The 16,569-nt window shown below is 47.4% G+C and overlaps 2 protein-coding genes across 5 annotated transcripts; one reads left to right on the plus strand and one right to left on the minus strand.

Moving 5' to 3' along the window:
- Positions 1 to 54: 54 nt before the first annotated feature.
- Positions 55 to 4,063, plus strand: Syne4 (spectrin repeat containing nuclear envelope family member 4). Of its 4 annotated transcripts, XM_071605221.1 has the most exons (9): positions 55 to 352; positions 443 to 509; positions 796 to 825; positions 1,293 to 1,436; positions 1,628 to 1,822; positions 1,911 to 2,159; positions 2,907 to 2,984; positions 3,686 to 3,744; positions 3,840 to 4,063. In XM_071605221.1, exons 2-9 carry the CDS (start codon positions 471 to 473, stop codon positions 4,015 to 4,017), a joined length of 972 nt encoding a protein of 323 aa, XP_071461322.1. In that variant the 5' UTR covers positions 55 to 352; positions 443 to 470; the 3' UTR covers positions 4,018 to 4,063. The 4 variants fall into 4 exon arrangements, with proteins under 4 accessions (XP_071461322.1, XP_027797115.2, XP_071461323.1 ...); XM_027941314.2 differs by having other exon boundaries at positions 55 to 509; positions 699 to 825; XM_071605222.1 differs by having other exon boundaries at positions 55 to 509; positions 699 to 825; positions 1,637 to 1,822.
- Positions 4,064 to 10,753: 6,690 nt separating this feature from the next.
- Sdhaf1 (succinate dehydrogenase complex assembly factor 1) lies at positions 10,754 to 11,877 on the minus strand. Its single transcript, XM_027941353.2, has one exon. The coding sequence runs from the start codon at positions 11,771 to 11,773 to the stop codon at positions 11,417 to 11,419; it is 357 nt and encodes a 118-aa protein (XP_027797154.2). The 5' UTR covers positions 11,774 to 11,877; the 3' UTR covers positions 10,754 to 11,416.
- Between the last annotated feature and the right edge of the window lie 4,692 nt (positions 11,878 to 16,569).

Genomic DNA, 16,569 nt, shown 5'->3' on the forward strand with positions numbered 1-16,569 from the left:
TTTCTTGAGGGGCACTGCATCTGGGACTTTAAGTGGATGGCGTGGGCCCTGGAGGTCAGACTTATGGGTCACTTAGGGGGTCAGAATCCAGGGCTTTTGAGGCTTTCTATCTTGGACCCCCCTTGGACTGGGGTGAGGTGATGCTGGGAGGTTTGGCTGCAGGTCCTGCTAGGGAGGAAGGAGTTAAGTGGCTCTGCTTTCACCTCAGCAGGGCATCAAATTACCTGGGTCTTGTTTCTCTAGGAATGGGTGGTGCCAGACCTGCCCCTGGGCCTCTGGCAGCTTCAGGCCTGAGTGAGTCCTGCTGAGGAAGTCTAGGAGACACCATTATTAGGCAAAAGGCTCTTAACAGGTGCCTTCACCTGATTCTTTGTACCCAGGCCCCCAGATATGGCCCTGTCCCTACCTAGGCTCCCCTCAGAGCCTCTCAATCATCCCCCAGGAGCCCCTAGGGAGCCGGACATTGCTGGATGCACCGTCTGTCCTGCATCTGGAGAGGAGATAATCAGGTGGGGGCTGGGGCTTTTAAAACTTGGTTCCGTAACGGTGGGAGCAACGGCAGGGGCCATTTAGGGCCGGGAGGTGCTATGGCTATGATCATCTGGGGACATGGGAGAGGTAACTGGGATGGGGTTAGGGTGGACAGAAATGAGGTACTGCGGCCCATCAGGGACCTGCAAATACTCCTTACATCCCAGGAGAGAGCAGGCGCAGGACTTCTTGGACCCTCCTGGGCATGTCCAGGGTGGGTTGAGGGGCACTGAGCCCCCAAGAACATCAACGCCCTCTTTCCAGGAGGACCCAGATGGGAACAAACACCATGAGGTGAGCTGAGGTGAATAGACCCCTTTATGTCAGCCTTCTCTGTCCCCCAGAATCTGACCTCTGTTTTGGAGATGAGGAGATGATTCTGGAAAGGTGTTGGGCATCTGTGGTGGTGGTGTGAGGTGCTGTGGAAAACATTTCTTTACTAATTGTTATAAAAATATTTCAATATTTTACCAATTAGGTGTCTGGATACACCTCCATTTTTCTCAGGGATCAGCTCCCTCCCTGTCCAGACTCCCATGCCCCATATATCCAAGTTTCAAGGAAGCTTAAAAATCTGTAGACCTTGAATTATATGTCCCCATCCTCCAAGTGGAAGGCCCCTCGGGTGGGAACAACCCTGATGTAGCCTCAGGAATGGACTCTGGTGCAGAGAAGCATCCAGAAAGCAGCAGCTTGCAGAAGGGTGGAGGTATTATCTTGATTGGCCCACTGACCCTGGTTCAGCCCCCTGTGTTCCCCAGCACCCTGGCTCTGGCCTGGAGGCACTGGAGGCTGAGCAGGACAGTCTGCACCTCTGCCTGTTGGGGCTGGGTCTCCAGCTGCAGGACCTGGAGCAAGGCCTTGGGCCCTGGACACTGGCCCAGCGCAGGATGGTCCAACTACAGGTGGGCGTTGGGAGGACAGGATGCAGGAGGGTGGGCAGGGCCCCAGGAGTGGGTTCCAGCTTTCTGCAGTGAGAAGTGGGTTTAGTACGTGTTCAAGGTTTCTGGGTAGGAAACAGGAAAGGGGGTGATTCAGGTTCTAGTCTCTGGCCTCCCTGGCATATGTGTGGGGTGATGTCTAACCATGTGTCCAGGCCCTCCAGGCAGATCTGCGAGGGGCAGCTGAGCGTGTGGATGCACTGCTAACATTTGGTGAGGGACTGGCACAGCGCAGTGAGCCCAGGGCTTGGGCATCTCTGGAACAGATCCTGAGGGCCCTTGGAGCACACCGAGACACCATCTTCCGACGGCTCTGGCAGCTGCAGGCCCAGCTGGCCAGCTACAGCCTGGTACAAACTGCCCTGGTTGTCCTCAGTGCAGGCCCCAGGCCCCAACCCCCGGCCCCCCAACTCCTATGAACTCTGTCCTTTGACTCAGGTGTTCGAGAAGGCCAATATGCCAGACCAGGACTTGGAGGTTGAGGGGAACTTGGATGGGCCAGGACCTGATGGGGCCTCAGGGCCCTGGGCACCCAGTAACCTCCCCACCCCTGCAGAGTTGGAGTGGGACCCAGCAGGGGATGTTGGGGAGCTTGGACCCTCGAAGCAAAAGACAACACAGACACCAGGGCCTCCTTGTGAGCTGTGTGGCCACAGGAGCCTCCAGGGCAGGGGACAAAGTCTTGAGGTGAGAGAAGTCCCTCTTGAGGGCTCCCCAACTCTGCCCAGGCACCCCCAGAGCCCCCTTTGTGTATTGTAGCATGGGCGTTTCCTTTTACTGAGGTCTTAATGGCTGTCTGTCCCTCTCCGTCTCTCAGTGTCTCCAGGAGTCCCTTGATCCTACCACCTGTCTCTTTGTCTCCAGGAGTCCCTCTCTCTGTCTCCCTCCTTCCCATCTCTACCTGCATCCTCAATGCTATTTCCTGTCCCTGTGCCCCTCACTTTCTGTGTCACAGCTCTCATCTCAGAGGCCTGGGGTTCACATTCAGTTCACTCCCTGATTTCATTCTAGTCTCTCCTCAAATGTCACCTTGTCAGAGGCCTTCCCTAGCCTCCGACAATAGCACTCCTTATCTTACTACTGTATTTCCTCACAGAACTTCCTGTAGTTTGACATTATATATTTATTTATTTATTTTTTGGCATCTCTGCCTAGAATATAAGCTCCATGGAGGCCAGGACTTTCCCTCTTTCCATCCCCACTGTCCCTGAGTTCCTAGAGTAACATGTAATAGACACTCATCAAATATTTGTTGAGGAAATGAATAAATAATGCCCCTCCCCTCTTGGTTTCTCTGGCTCTTCCCCTCTCTATCTCTCCCTTGAGATTTCTTTGTTCCCCCAGAATCTTATCCCTGTGACACTCCCCTTTCTAGACCCTCCCCTAACCATGTTTTTCTTTGCTGCAATTTTCCACACCTCTCTTTCCTCACAGGATGTGCTCTCATTGGGGTTTAGCCACCAGAAACATTTAATAGGTCACCGAAGACGCTCCCTGCTCCAGAAGCCTCAGGTGAGCTGGTCCTCAGCCAGGTATAGCAATTGAGGACCTTTATGGCAAGTAACGAAAAACTAACCAAAATTGACCAACATAGAAAAAAAGGGGAATGCTCTTTGTTCCTTGTAACTGAAAAGTCCAGGCACTGCTGAATTCAGATCTTAAATTCTATCAGGGCTCAGTCCCCTCCCTCTCTTGAGTACTACTTCCCTGAGGTGGCTTTCTCCTCAGTGCTGCTCTGGCTGTTACACACTCACTGCCCACAGCTTTACGCACCCCAGGGAAAGACAATGCTCCTGACCTACTGGCAGCAGCCAAAGTCCCAGGGCTGCCCTGCTTGGGTCATGAGTTATACCCCACCCCATCTAATCAGAATGCTCTGATTGGTCACATCTGGATCACATGACCAATAGTGAAAGTGGAGGAGGTGGGAGTCAGCTACACTTGAGCCTGAAGGTCTATGAAGGGGGAGACATGATCCCCACACCTGGCCCCGCCAAACTAAGCCAATATTATCAGGAAAAAGAGGATTGGATTGCATAGAGACAGACAGACATCCACCACACTTGGAGACACTCTCGAGTCCATGTGGGGGCCTGGGGGGAAAGAGGAAAGGAAGATAAATAAGACTGGTCTTGCAAGTCTATAGTAGTAAGGGAAAGGCCACATTGAGGGTGACATCTATCCATTCTGCTGCTGGCTGCTGTCCACCTTAGGACAAGAAGAGGCAAACATCTCCTCGTCTTCAGGATGTGATGCTGGAGGTGGATCCTGGGTGAGATGCTTGGAAGACATTGGTCTTGGGATGTGAGAAACTGGGCTCGTGGTGGTAGCCCACCTGTGTATCTAACATTTCCGTTCCCCCCTCAGGGCCTCTGCTCCTGCATCCAGATGGCCCCTGACCTTCCTCCTTATCCTCTTCTTCTTTCTTCTGATGGGTGTCACATTGTTTCTGCCCATTTCAGGGGGCCCCTGCTGCTCTCATGCCCGACAGGCCAAGATGCCCCACCTGATGCTTAGCTATGTCAATGGTCTCCCCCCAATCTGAGTACCCAGCCCAGACATGGGTAATAAATGGTCATTGTCAAAGGATGTGTGAGGCTGTTGGTTGTTTGATTACCCAGAAACTGGGATACAGCCCTGATGTGTCTGGACAGCCCCCTCTGTAGACTACTTTGTCTTGAGCACAGAACATGGAACTGAATGAGCCCATCTTGGGCTGGGTTCCCCCAGACCCAGATACAAAGATTCATGCTAAAGTAGCTGACTGGGAGGTGATCCTCGGAAGAGTGGTAGGGGAATGAGGAAGTGAACCAGGAAAGGGAGAAAGCTTACATTGGTTCATGAGCTGGTTGCTGTTCTGGGTTCCTAAGGCACCACATGTTGGGTATTCTTCACTCTTTGGGGCATTTACATCTCAGCTTCCATCTTTCACTGAGATGGACTTTTTCTGGCAACATTGACTCTCCACCACTGCCAGCCTGTCCCTTCTGGGAAGGCCCCTCCCTCAGGCAAAGGAGCACAAATGCTTGCCACAGGAAGCTGGAGGCAGGCAGGAGAAGGGAGCAGGTGTTGTGGGTGAGCTGCCAGAGACAACTGCTGTCAGCCCTGACTATCCACACAGGAACTCTGTTCAAACACTCTACACAGGAGGGTAGGGTTGCTCCCCTGCTGGGCCATCACCTGCTTCCAGCGCTCTTCAGCACCAGACGGAATTGCCAGAGTGGTCCTGAAGTCCAGTCTCCTTCAAACTTAAAAGTATGGAGAAAAGAGGTGGGAACAGAATCAGACTTAAGAACAGGGGCAGGAGCTCTGTGGTGGTCTCCTGGATATTCTCTTAACACAGATCTCCTCTCCTGGAATTCTCACCACTGCCCATGATGTGGGCCTACTGAACAAGGCTCAAAAAGAAGTCACAGGCTAAGGCCACATATGGAGCAAGTGGCTGAAGCCCAATCCTCACTATGTTAAACAGAAATGGGAATTTATTTTTGTGGGAAACTGAGAAATTGAGAACAGCTAGATCCAGGGACTCAAATGATGTCTCCTGCTTCAGCTTTGTTCTTATCCTAGTGGTGACCAAAGTAGCCCTCAAAACTTTCAGGTATATCTGCCACCAATTTAGCAGCCAAAAGGAGAGTCACTCGTTCTTTATAATTCTAGCTAAGTCTTAAGGGTGGCTTCTCTGGCTTGGGCCACATGTCCCATATCTACTGGAGACCAGTCAGCCCTGCCTGAACCATGTAAACTGAAAATGAGGGAAGGGAAGATCTCTAAAAGAAAATTGAGGGACTCTTACTTGAAGCAGGGGAACAGATACTGAAGAGGAAGGGAAGCAGCAGATTCCAGGACAGACTGCAAGTCTAGGGAAATCCAGAATGCAAGTCATGTCTGTCTTGTTTCAAAGGCCAGACCCTGTCTCTGCCCCCCGTGGAGGGGCTGTGGCCTCCCTGGCATCACCAACAAATAGGGCCAGCACGGTGTTAGCAATATTGACCTAAAAAACCTAGGAACGGAGCAAATCTTAATTCATTCATTAAACAGATGAAGATTATCTGCTAGGAGCCAGGCCCTGGTCAAGAGGATACTACAGTGAACAAGGCAGATTAAAATCCTTGTCCTCACGAAGCTGACATTCTAGTGGGAGAGTCCCAATAAGTAAAATATGTAGTAAATCATATTGGTTATAAATGCTAAGGAGAAAAAGTAGGCAAAGCTATAGGGAGCATAATTATGTTTTTGTTTTTTAGGGGGGTACAATTTATTCATTCACTTATTTTTGCAGTACTAGGGATTGAGCCCAGGAGCACTCTGCCTCTGAGCTAGATCCTCAGACCTCCTTTCTAAAAAAAGTTTTGTTTTTGAGACAGGGCCTCATTAAGTTGCTATCCACCTGCCTCAACCTGCTGGAGTAGCTGGGACTAAAGGTGCCCATCCATGGGAACCCCCCATGTTTTTGTTTTTTGTTTATTTGGCAGTACTGGGGATTGAACCCAGGGGTGCTCTACCACTGAACTACATTCCAGCCCATTTTAATTTTTTATTTTGAGATAAGGTCTTGCTAAATTGCTGAGAGTCTTCTAAGTTGCCCTAGACTGGCCTTGAACTTGTGATCCTCTTGCCTCAGACTCCCAAGTTGCTGGGATTAAAGGTATACACCACTGTGCCTGGCAGAGGGTGCAATTTAAATAAAGAAGCTGAGGAAGTCAAGGTAATAATTCTGTTGCTATGTTATAACTGCCTTTAGAACAAACAGTAGTGAGAAAACAAGCTGCATGTCCAGTAGTAATGTAATGCAAGACACAAATGCAATTTAAAATCTTCTAGTAGACTAAAACAGTAAAAATAGGTGAAATTAATTTTAAAGATTTATGTTGTATTTTACCTGGTATGTCCAAAATATATCACTTCAATATATAGTCAATATAAAAATAATGACTGCTGGGTGCAGTGGTGCATGTCTGTAATACCAGCAGCTTGGGAGGCTGAGGCCGGGAAGTTCAAAGCCAGCCTCAGCAATTGAGTGAGGCCCTAGGCAACTTAATGAGATGCTGTCTCAAAATGAAAAATAAAAAGGGCTGGGGATATGTCTCAGTGGTAAAACCTCTGGGTTCAATCATTAGTACAAAAAATTTTATGTATATATAAACAAAAATCTGGTCATGATACTTTTTTCATTGTCAAAATATTCCATAGTAATTTCTCCACATCATTGCACCCAGGGTGACGCTGTTCAAGGGAGAGTGCTGAGCAGGAGTGACGGGAAGTTCTAGGTGTGGGGTCGGTGGCTCCTCCTCTGGTACAGTGAATTTCCCAGAGTTCTCCAAGGCCTTCCTGGGCCATCTCATGCATCTGGTCATTGGTACCTTGGGACAGCTGAATTTGTGACCCAAGATAAGAACATATTCTAGTAATCTGTGATTCCTGGTAGAGTGGCGATCAGACTCTATAAGGAAGGCCAAATAAGGTCTTTATTTTTTCAAAGACAAAAAAAAAAAAGTGGAAATTTTATTTAATTGATTTTGAAATAAAATTGTGAAGCAGCAGCTATGCATGAGTTTTGTAAAGTCTCAAAATATCAGCTTCTCTTTTATAAAAATGTGCCATTGTCTTTCAGGCCCAAAGATGACAATGACTGGTAAGACAATGACCCAGGTTGAACACCCCTAATCTGAAAATCTCAAATCTAAAAAGCCTCAAAACTTGAAATTTTTAAATACCAATATGATGCTACAAGTAGAAAATTCAACACCAGGAAGCTTCATTTCTTCTAAAAATTTTTATTTATTTACTTATTTACTTTTGAGATGGGGTCTCCCATGTTGCCCAGGCTGATCTTGAAGTCCTGGGCTCAAGGAATCCTCCTACTTCAGTCTCCTGAGTAGCTGAGACTATAGGTGCCCACCATAGTACCTGGCTCAAACTAATTAAAAATATCAATATATATAAAAGTACTTTTAGGTTATGTGTATAAGGTGAATCACAAATTAATTCTATGTTTAAACTTGGGTCCCACCCTCAAGATGATTCACTATGTAGACACAAATATTCCAAAATCTAAATCAAATGCATTGGTCTTTAGCATTTCAAGTAAGGGGATTCTGAATTGGTATAACCATTAATTTTTTTTTGGGGGGGGTACTAGGGATTGAATTCAGGGGCATTATACCACTGAGTTATATTTCCAGTCCTTTTTAAATTTTATTTTAAAAGACAAGCTCTTCCTAAATTGCTGAGGATCTTGCTAAGTTGCTGAGGCTGTCCTTGAACTTGCAATCCTCCTTCCTCAGCCCTTCTTCCTCCAGTCACCACTGACTTTTCTTGATTTTTCATTTTTGAAACTTGGTTCAATTACTGAAAACCAGGGGTGCTCTACCACTGAGAAACACCCCAGTCCTTCTTTCTTTCTTTCTTTTTTAAATGTTTTTTAGTTGTAGATGGATACAATACCTTTATTTATTTCCATGTGGTGCTGAGGATCAAACCAGTGCCTCACACGTGTTAGGCAAGCCCTCTACCACTGAGCTACACTTCAGCCCCACCATTCACATTCTTGCTATTATATATGTGTATGTACAAATTCACATACGTGCACGCTTGCATGTTTTGGAAATTTTTGAGAGTAGGCTGCAGACATGATGACTCTTCACTTCTAAATACTTTAAAAATAAATACTTTAATGTGTATGTCTTAAGAACAAGGGCGGGCTGGGCGTGTAGCTCAATGACAGAAAACTCTCAAATGTGAGACTCTGGGTTTGATTCCCAGCACTGCAAACAAAACAAAACAAAAGGCATTCTCTTCTGCAATTAGAATACAGTTGTCAAAATCAGGAATTCTACCGGTGTGGTAATGCACACTTTCCAGGAGGCTGAGACAGGAGAACCACGGGTTTGAGGCCAGCCAGGGAAACTTTGTGAGACCCCATCTCAAAATAAAAAGGACTGGCAATGTAGCTTAGTGGCACAGCACCTCTGTATTTAACCCACAGTACTGGGGGAAAAATCAGGAAATTTTACAACTCAGTTCAAATCTATTATTAACCCACAATCCATATTCTAAATTACTCCAACTTTATAGCAATTGCTTTATAGCAATTTTCTTGGACTAGGAGATTATTTTTTAATAGACCAGGGCAAGGAGTTGAAAAATGTTAACAGTGGGCCTTGGCAGAGTGAAAGAATAGAGCAGTAGACAGTCCCAGAGCATCAGCAGAGTCCCCTCCTTTACACAGAAGCACATGCTGAGCCCCAGACTTGGATGAGGAATTTTATTTGGGAGGTGATCCAGGAAGCATGAGTGGGGAGAGTGAGGCAGGGCTGGGGGGAAGGCCAAGAATACTGTTCATGGAGTGGTGACCACTGTGGGCAACAGGGGCTCAATCCCATAGGGACCTCTGAGGAAGCTTGAACATGTATTATGATCGGCTCGATGGACAAGAGGCAGGTCTGGGCACTCATCCAGTGACTGCTGTTCCCCACGGCTAAGGGTTGCCCCCAGGGGCACTAAAGCACCTTCTTTGACTCCCAGAAACCCTTCAGCAAAGAAGCAGAGAGGTAGGGCTATGGGCAGGAAGCTGGCAGCCTGCTGGGAACCTGCTTCTGCAGCTGCAATTGAACTCAAGCTGGAGGGTTCAGTGGCGGGCAGAGGAAGTACCATCGCTGGCTGCTCACTGGTTCATAACAGTCATGTGATGGGGCCTATTACTATGCTCATTTCATCAATAAGGGCACAAAGGTGCAAAGAGGTTGTTAAACCACTTGCCCATGACCGTGTAATCAGCAAGTGCTAGAGCTATGATCAACTGGCATTCGAGTTCTGTAGTCCTGCTCTTAACCTTCCCTTACCTGCACACCTCCTCTGTCAAAGGAGCATTCCCTCCACGTCCTTCCTACTTTCAAACTCCATTCCACCACAACACCCAGGTGAATGTCTCCTCCTCTGCTGACCCAGGTTGCTCAGCTCAGTGGGAACCCTGCTGGAAGCTCCATCCTGGAGCTTATTAGGGCTCAAGATCATGTAGCCAGGTGGGAGGTAAGGCTGGAAGACATAACAGGGGCTGGATGGGTAGGATCCTATTAGTTTCTTTTTGTCGGGGGGGGGGTGCGCCAGGGATTGAACCCAGGGGCACTTGACCACTGAGTCACATCCCCAGCCCTATTTTGTATTTTGTTTATAGACAGAGTCTCACTGAGTTGTTTAATGCCTCGCTGTTGCTGAGGCTGGCTTTCAACTTGTGATCCTCCTGTCTCAGCCTCCTGAACTACTGGGATTATAGGTATGCGCCACTGACCTGGCACCCCATTAGTTACAAATCTTTATTTTAATTCTGAAATGGAGCCTGGACAGAGTCACCTTGATGGAAAAAAACTGAGGCTGAGAGATGAATAGATGACTAAGGTCCCATGGTGAAGACTATTCAGAGACAGAAGTAGAGGAGATGACACAGAGCAGTGCCACAGCTTTGTTGTCTGAGGCACTCTAGGTCCTCACTAGGACCCTGTATTTCTCCCCCTTGCCCCTATCAGGCCTTTATCCTCAGTGATCCTCCTCTTAGAAGTCTATAGCTACTTTCTGAAAAACTCCTAATTCTTCAAATTTCAAGCCATTTTTATAAATGTTTGGGTGCCTGGCTTCTCCATTGGGATTAGGGCAGTGACTGTCTTTTCTGTCTGGCCTCTCTTCAGTCAAGGTCTGGGTTCCTCTCTAAGATCCTCCTTTCCTCAATTGCATCTGCAAGAATTCATCCCTCTTCCACTTTCTTAACTGACTTGGATGCAAATACAGTTCAGGGTTGCAAAATATAGTACTCTAGGTAATGTTCAGGGAAGGTTCGTACGGGAACAGGAGAAGGGGTATGCCTGTGTTTTGTGGGTCCATCTCCCTGCCCCCTGTCCCAGGGCCTTGCTAACAAAAATCCCAGCTTCTAGCTGAGGTTGGACTCCTCAATCAGGTTTGAAGATGTGTAAGTTTCTAGATTTTGTGAAACACTGAAAAGAATATGAGATCCCCACTACTGCCTCAGCTCCACCTTTTCCTCTCCTGATTTATTACTTGATTTAAAAGGAGTCAACTGGAGTCTTTTTGAAGTGAAGCTAGGATGGGTCTCCTCCTTGGATTTACCCAAGAGAGAGAACAATGCCACTTCAACCAATTTGCCAGGCTAGAGGGCTTCAGAAGGGAAGAGACAGCTCCCTACATCCATTCTCTCTGAGAGAGCCAAATCCAGGTGTGGATGTGTGTGTCTTCAAAAATTCCCCATAAAATCCTTAAGAACAGGGAACTAAGCACATCCCCAATTTTATTCCTTTTGTGCAACAGTCCTGAGAGAGAAGGGGCACAAGAGTTAGAGTTGCCCCTTTAACAATCAAATAGGGATTCTTAAGCTGATCAGCTGGGGGTGAGACCCCACCCCTTCCTTGTGGTTCCAGTTTGACACAGTGTATGGGGGTGAGGTCAGTAAGCTTTTCAAAGGGAATTCTAGTCTTCTCACGGTTCATCAGAGTATCTTTCCAAAGTGCTTCTCAGCAAAAAGTCTGCTTTTCTCAGAGTTAAATACAGGAAAGGGCAGTCCCGTTGAGAGCCAGGGGTAGATGTGTTCTCAGAGGTGAAGGAAGAGAAGGGTCTCAGGCTCTTTGTCCATGACAGAGGGAGGGGGCGTCTGGGCTCCCCATGACTCTGGGTAAGTAGATCTCCGCAGAGCACTATTCAGCCTCCCAGGCCACCCCAAGGGGATGGGGGGACTGACCTGTCAACATGTATCGGGCAAGGTAGGACATTTCTCACCGTCCACCACAGGGCTCTCTACGCCCATGTCGCCAGGAGGGCTGTTTCCCAAATCTGGAGCTAGTTTCTCAAGACCTCTCATCTTCCATCAGATGGGTTCTCGAGCCCCTTCAAGGAGCCAGGCGGGCCCCTCTGCACCACTGAGAGAGCTCTTCTGCCTGTCATCGTCCATCGGGTCGGATCTCCGGTGCCCCGGTGTCGTCGAGAGGGCTCTTTGGACCATCATCATCGTCAGGCGGGGTCCCCAGGGCCGCCGCGCCGCCAGGCTCCTCCGTCGGGCCCCGCGGGCGCACAAAAGCACCCAAGGCCTTGGCGTGGTCGGAGCGCAGCAGCTGCAGCTGGCGCCGTCCGCGGCGGTACAGGTACTCGATGCGCAGCACGTCGGTGCGCGGTAGGCTGGCGTTCTGCCGGAACTCGGCCCGCACCCGCGCCTCGGCACCCGGCTTCCCGCGCCCAGCGCGCAGAAGCTCTCGGTAGAGGCTCAGAACTTGCCTCTGCAGCCGGCTGGGCCGGCTCATGATAGCAGCAGGGAGGCAGCAGCAGCAAAGGCCGGGTGGACAGCAGCCAAACAGCTGCCCAAGCCAAAGGGCAAGGAAACAGTCACTTCCGCCGCGCGCCCTTCAAAAACTCCGCCCCCCGCCTCCAGCTATCCGGCACCTCCACTCCCGATTGGCTGTCGTGGCAGTTACGTCACGGCTCCCCGGGGAAGGGGGCGGAGTCTTTGTAGCCCTGGCCCGCCCCAAGGGGAATTAGTGTCCTTGAGTGGACAGCCGTTCTAAGCACCTGGGACCTGGGGGAAGAGAGCTAGGCGCTCGGACTTTTAGGCTTTGGGTCAGAGAGTACCGGAGGTTCTGACCTAACCCCTTGGTCTTGGAGGAGAGGGAGCTAGGGACGTGGACCCTTCTGACCCCAAGGGCGTGGGAACACTGGGAGAGAAAAGACAAACATTTTATTTTGCTTTGTCTTTTAAGGAGACGGGTTTCGCTATGTTACCCAGGTTGGCCTAGAATTTCTGGAGTCAAGTGATCCTCCGGGGCAGCTGGGACTACAGGCGCGATCCACCTGGCTCCAAGCACTTTGTCATTAGTTATTAAAAGCTGCGAACGTTCGCTTCCTCAGGCCAGGTCTGCTTTAGGGGTCCCAGCCGTGGAGACTTCTAGAGGGAAGGGATTAAGGAGTAAAATGCTGGGTCCGGGACAAGATTCTCTGTTTTGGAAGACAAGCAGAGAGAGGGAGAGAGCGCCAAGCTCAAAGAGTTGGACTGGTCGCGCCCTCTGCGGGTGAGAGTCGGGTCCTGGGGCAGCAGCGGGAGAGTCCTTCCCCGCAGTTAAAGCTCGAAGTCCCATATGCTGAACAGCTTGGCTGGGTTGACACAGTTTGAACCTCCTGGTCTGCTGCTGCAATTTCCTTGTAGTCCTAGCAGGCTGCTGAGAGGCTCGCAGGGAAACGCCCCCTCGGGTCCCATTAGTACCAGGAGCAAAGGGAACCAACCACTGGATAACCCCTGAGCCTCTGCCAGGCATGCAACCAAGTCTCTGCACATGAGTGGGCAGCCCCCGCTGGGCACTGGTTCTGCAGAAAGGATGGGTGGGTCAGGGTCAGAAGATGAAATGGAGTCCAGGAGTCTAGAGGGGCTCAGAAACCACCGTGAATCCTGCCGGGTGTATCTGTATCAGCAAAGAGGAATAAGGTCTAAATCAAGAATGGTAGGATATTTGGAGCTGATGGGTTCGTAGGGTTTCATAATACTATTCTATTTGTGATACTTGAAATATTTTCTTTTTTTTTTTTGAGTTGAGTAAAACAGTCAGAAACTTTATTCTGTGTGTACAAAGAACAGAGAGGGGAAAACTCATGCTCTAAAGACACTTGCTTCCCAATGTGGGTCAAGAGGGGCTCCTCTTGGGCTAGGGCTGTCGCTCTGTGGCAGAGCGCTTACCTCACATGTATGAGGCACTGGGTACAATCCTCAGCACTACATAAAAATAAGTAAATAAAGATATTGTGTCCATCTACAATTAAAAAATATTTTTAAAAAGATGGGCTCCTCTTATGAGTGAAAGGGCCGATGGCAGGGGTCAGATCAAGGTGGGAAAAGGAGAATCATGAGCAGATTATCTTTTTGTGCTCTGCACCCAGCTAGTTTTGTGCTCGCCACACCACTGCATTTAGATTTTTCTGGTTTGGATTGATTTTGCAGGTCTTCTGTCATGGTTCCTGTTGAGTAAGCATGCCGTTAGGCATGGTTGAAGCCAAGGAGGCAACTTACCACTTTTTTACCCAAAAGGGGACTTAGAATGACCCTTTGGTTCCACTCTCATTTCTCCAGCTTTATTTGATACTTTTTCTTTTAAGCACTTTCCTAAAAGAGAGATTTCGAGGGAGAAAATAAAGCCTTGGGGACCAATTGCATCTCTCTCACCAATGTCTTCATAATCAGTTTACTGCGTGCTCTGTGACGGGTACAATTCCACATGACTTTGATGTTTTATCATTTACCTTATGGGAATATGTGACACAGTATATTCATATAATAAAATGTGCAATATAATGTTTGCAATTGGTATTTTTACATTGCTACTTAATTTATATTATTTTATGTAATATTTTTATTTTGAAGTAGTAATTATTTCAAGGCCCTTTGTCACTGTGCCTTTCATTGGTGTTTTTAAAGCTCTAAGAACTCTCAAGATTCTGATATGTAGTGAGTATTGTCAACTCTGGCAATGGAATGGACACAATGGCAGATGTATCTGCTTTTCTGTGTTGTTTTTCTTTCTGTGGCCATCTCTTCATTCCCAGGGTCACTCAGGGGTTTAAACATCCATGCTTTTAGCTGGGTGCAGGCCTGTAATTCCAGCTACTTAGGAGACTTTGAGTCAGAAGGCTTATAAGTTAGAGGCCAGCTTTAGCAATTTAGCAAGACCCTCACTCAATATTTAAAAAGAAATAAAAAGGGCTGGGGGTGTAGGTCAGTGTAGAGGGTCCCTGGATTTAATCCCTAGTGCCTAAGAAAAATTCATGTTTTTCTATCAAGTGGTCCTTCATTTCCTAGACAACTATGTCAATCAGGCTTAGGGTCTTTCTTTGCTTTCCAATGGACTCAAGGGGCTGCAAAATCTCAGACGACATACTATCCCTCCACCCCCAGCCCAGTGTCTATCTGTGGTTTTCTGATAATGGTCTCTCAGTGTGCCTTTGGGGATCTAGCTCCATTCGATATACCCAGACCTGGCCAAACAGAGATAAACAGAGCACTCCATCCCCCGTTCCTTTGATCAATACAGGAATGAGCAAAGGGGCACTGGGACGATGATTGTCAATAACTATCAGCCCTGGGATATCTGCTAAAATTGTTGATAAATAAGTGCTGCCTCCCTACTGGGATTGCTAACCTATATTAAGTAAGTCTGGACCAGTTGGAGGCCATCTTTGCTCCACAGACAAACAGGTGGTTTGAAAGTGAATTTATAGCTGGCTTCAAATATCCATCCTCCATTCCTTTCCTAGATTTTTTTTTTTTCAGCATCGAAGGTTGAACCCAGGGCCGCTCCACCATTCAGTTACATCTCTAGCCTGCTTGCCTCAGCCTCCTGAATAGCTGGGATTACAAGCATGTGAGCCACCATGCCTGGCTTTTTAGAATTAGAATTTTTAGCTACACACGTGGCCACCCAGCTAAAAATACATTTTCCAGCCTTCTTTGCAGCCAGATGGTGTCTTTCCTGGAAGTGTTGGCCTATGGGAAGTACATGGAAGAGAAGTGTGTCACTTCTAGTTGTACCCTTAAAGGAAGGTGGCCTGACTTCATGACCTCCTTGTCCTGCCCTTTTCTCTGCCAATTTGCCTGAATATAGACGTGGGGGGGGGGCAGCAAATGAGGGCAGAGCCACCTGATAGGAGTCTGTTTTGGAAGAACCAAACTGGCTATACTTGGACTGTTAATGAGACAGAAATAGACTCCATCAAGTTTAAACCATGTAAATTTTGAGCCTTTTTGTAGCATTTGGACCAAGAGCTTACCGAATATAGAAGCTAACTCAGAAAAAGGAAAAACAGGGATGAATAAGTCCTAAATACATCATTTGAGTTCCTGAATCCAGCCATGCCTAAAGGCTTCACAGATAAGTAAAAGTAGATAAATTCAATTTTAACAGTTAGCTTCATTTTCTTTCATTTATGACTGAAAAAAAATACTGTGGTTCAGGGAACATCTTGTGATGAGGTATGAAAAACTCCGCCCCAGCATTAGAAGAGGTTCCCTCTCACAGGGGTGTAACATCTATAGTGGAAGCAGCCACCTGGCCATACATACCAAATTTCAAAACTTAGTAAGAAAAGAGGATTGTAAAACATCTCATTGTTTTTATATTGACAATGTATTGAAATGATAACATTTTGGACATAGAAGGTAAAATAGAACATAAATTATTAAAATTAATTTCACATATTCTTACTGTTTTAGTGATTACTAAAAGATTTAAAATTGCATTTGTGTCTATTGGACGGGGCTGCACTAGAAGTCCATGTGGCTTATTTTCTCACTACAGTTTGTTCTAAAGGCACAATTATAACATAGAAACAAAATTATTTCCTTGACTTCCTCAGCTTCTTTGTTTAAATTGTACCCCTGCCAAGCTCAGTGGCATATACCTGTAATCCCAGCAATTTGGGAGACTGAGACAGGAGGATTACAAGTTCAAGGCCAGCCTGGGCAACTTAGTGAGATTCTCAGAAACCTAATGAGATTGTCTAAAAATAAAAAATGAAATGTGCAGGAGATGTAACCGAGTGGTAGAGTGCCCCTGGTTTAATCCCCAGTACTGAGTGCCTGGGTGACTGAGCATGGTGAAAAAACTTTCTAGACCCCTCTGTGCAAGCAGGGTTTCCACTGGTCTATTCTCAAGGGAATTTTTACTTTTATAGCCTTTATTTTTATAGCCATTTTATAGCAAGATGTGTGTGGTCTTGCCAATTCCTGAGATGCCCTCAAATCATCTTTCTAAACTGTCTCTGGGTAAAGCATGTAGTCTCATTTTAGTGAGTTAGAAAACTGTAAAGTTTTTAACAGCCTCAACTTCCTTTGTCCCAGTTTTCATCAAACTTTTGTGGCTGAACTCCAAGGTTTTCAAATCTTTTCGCTCTGTTTTCTGCTCCTGATTATCACAGGAAATGTGACTAAAAGCTGCCATCAATATCCATGCCACTGTCTGAATGCTGCGCTGCCCTGAAATTTCTTCTGCCAGATTAATTAGCACATCACCTTTAATTTAGTCTCACACAAAGTCTCCGGAAATGGGCAAAATGTAAGAAC

Source organism: Marmota flaviventris, chromosome 18 (genome assembly GCF_047511675.1).
Source record: "Marmota flaviventris isolate mMarFla1 chromosome 18, mMarFla1.hap1, whole genome shotgun sequence".
Lineage (NCBI taxonomy): Eukaryota > Metazoa > Chordata > Mammalia > Rodentia > Sciuridae > Marmota > Marmota flaviventris.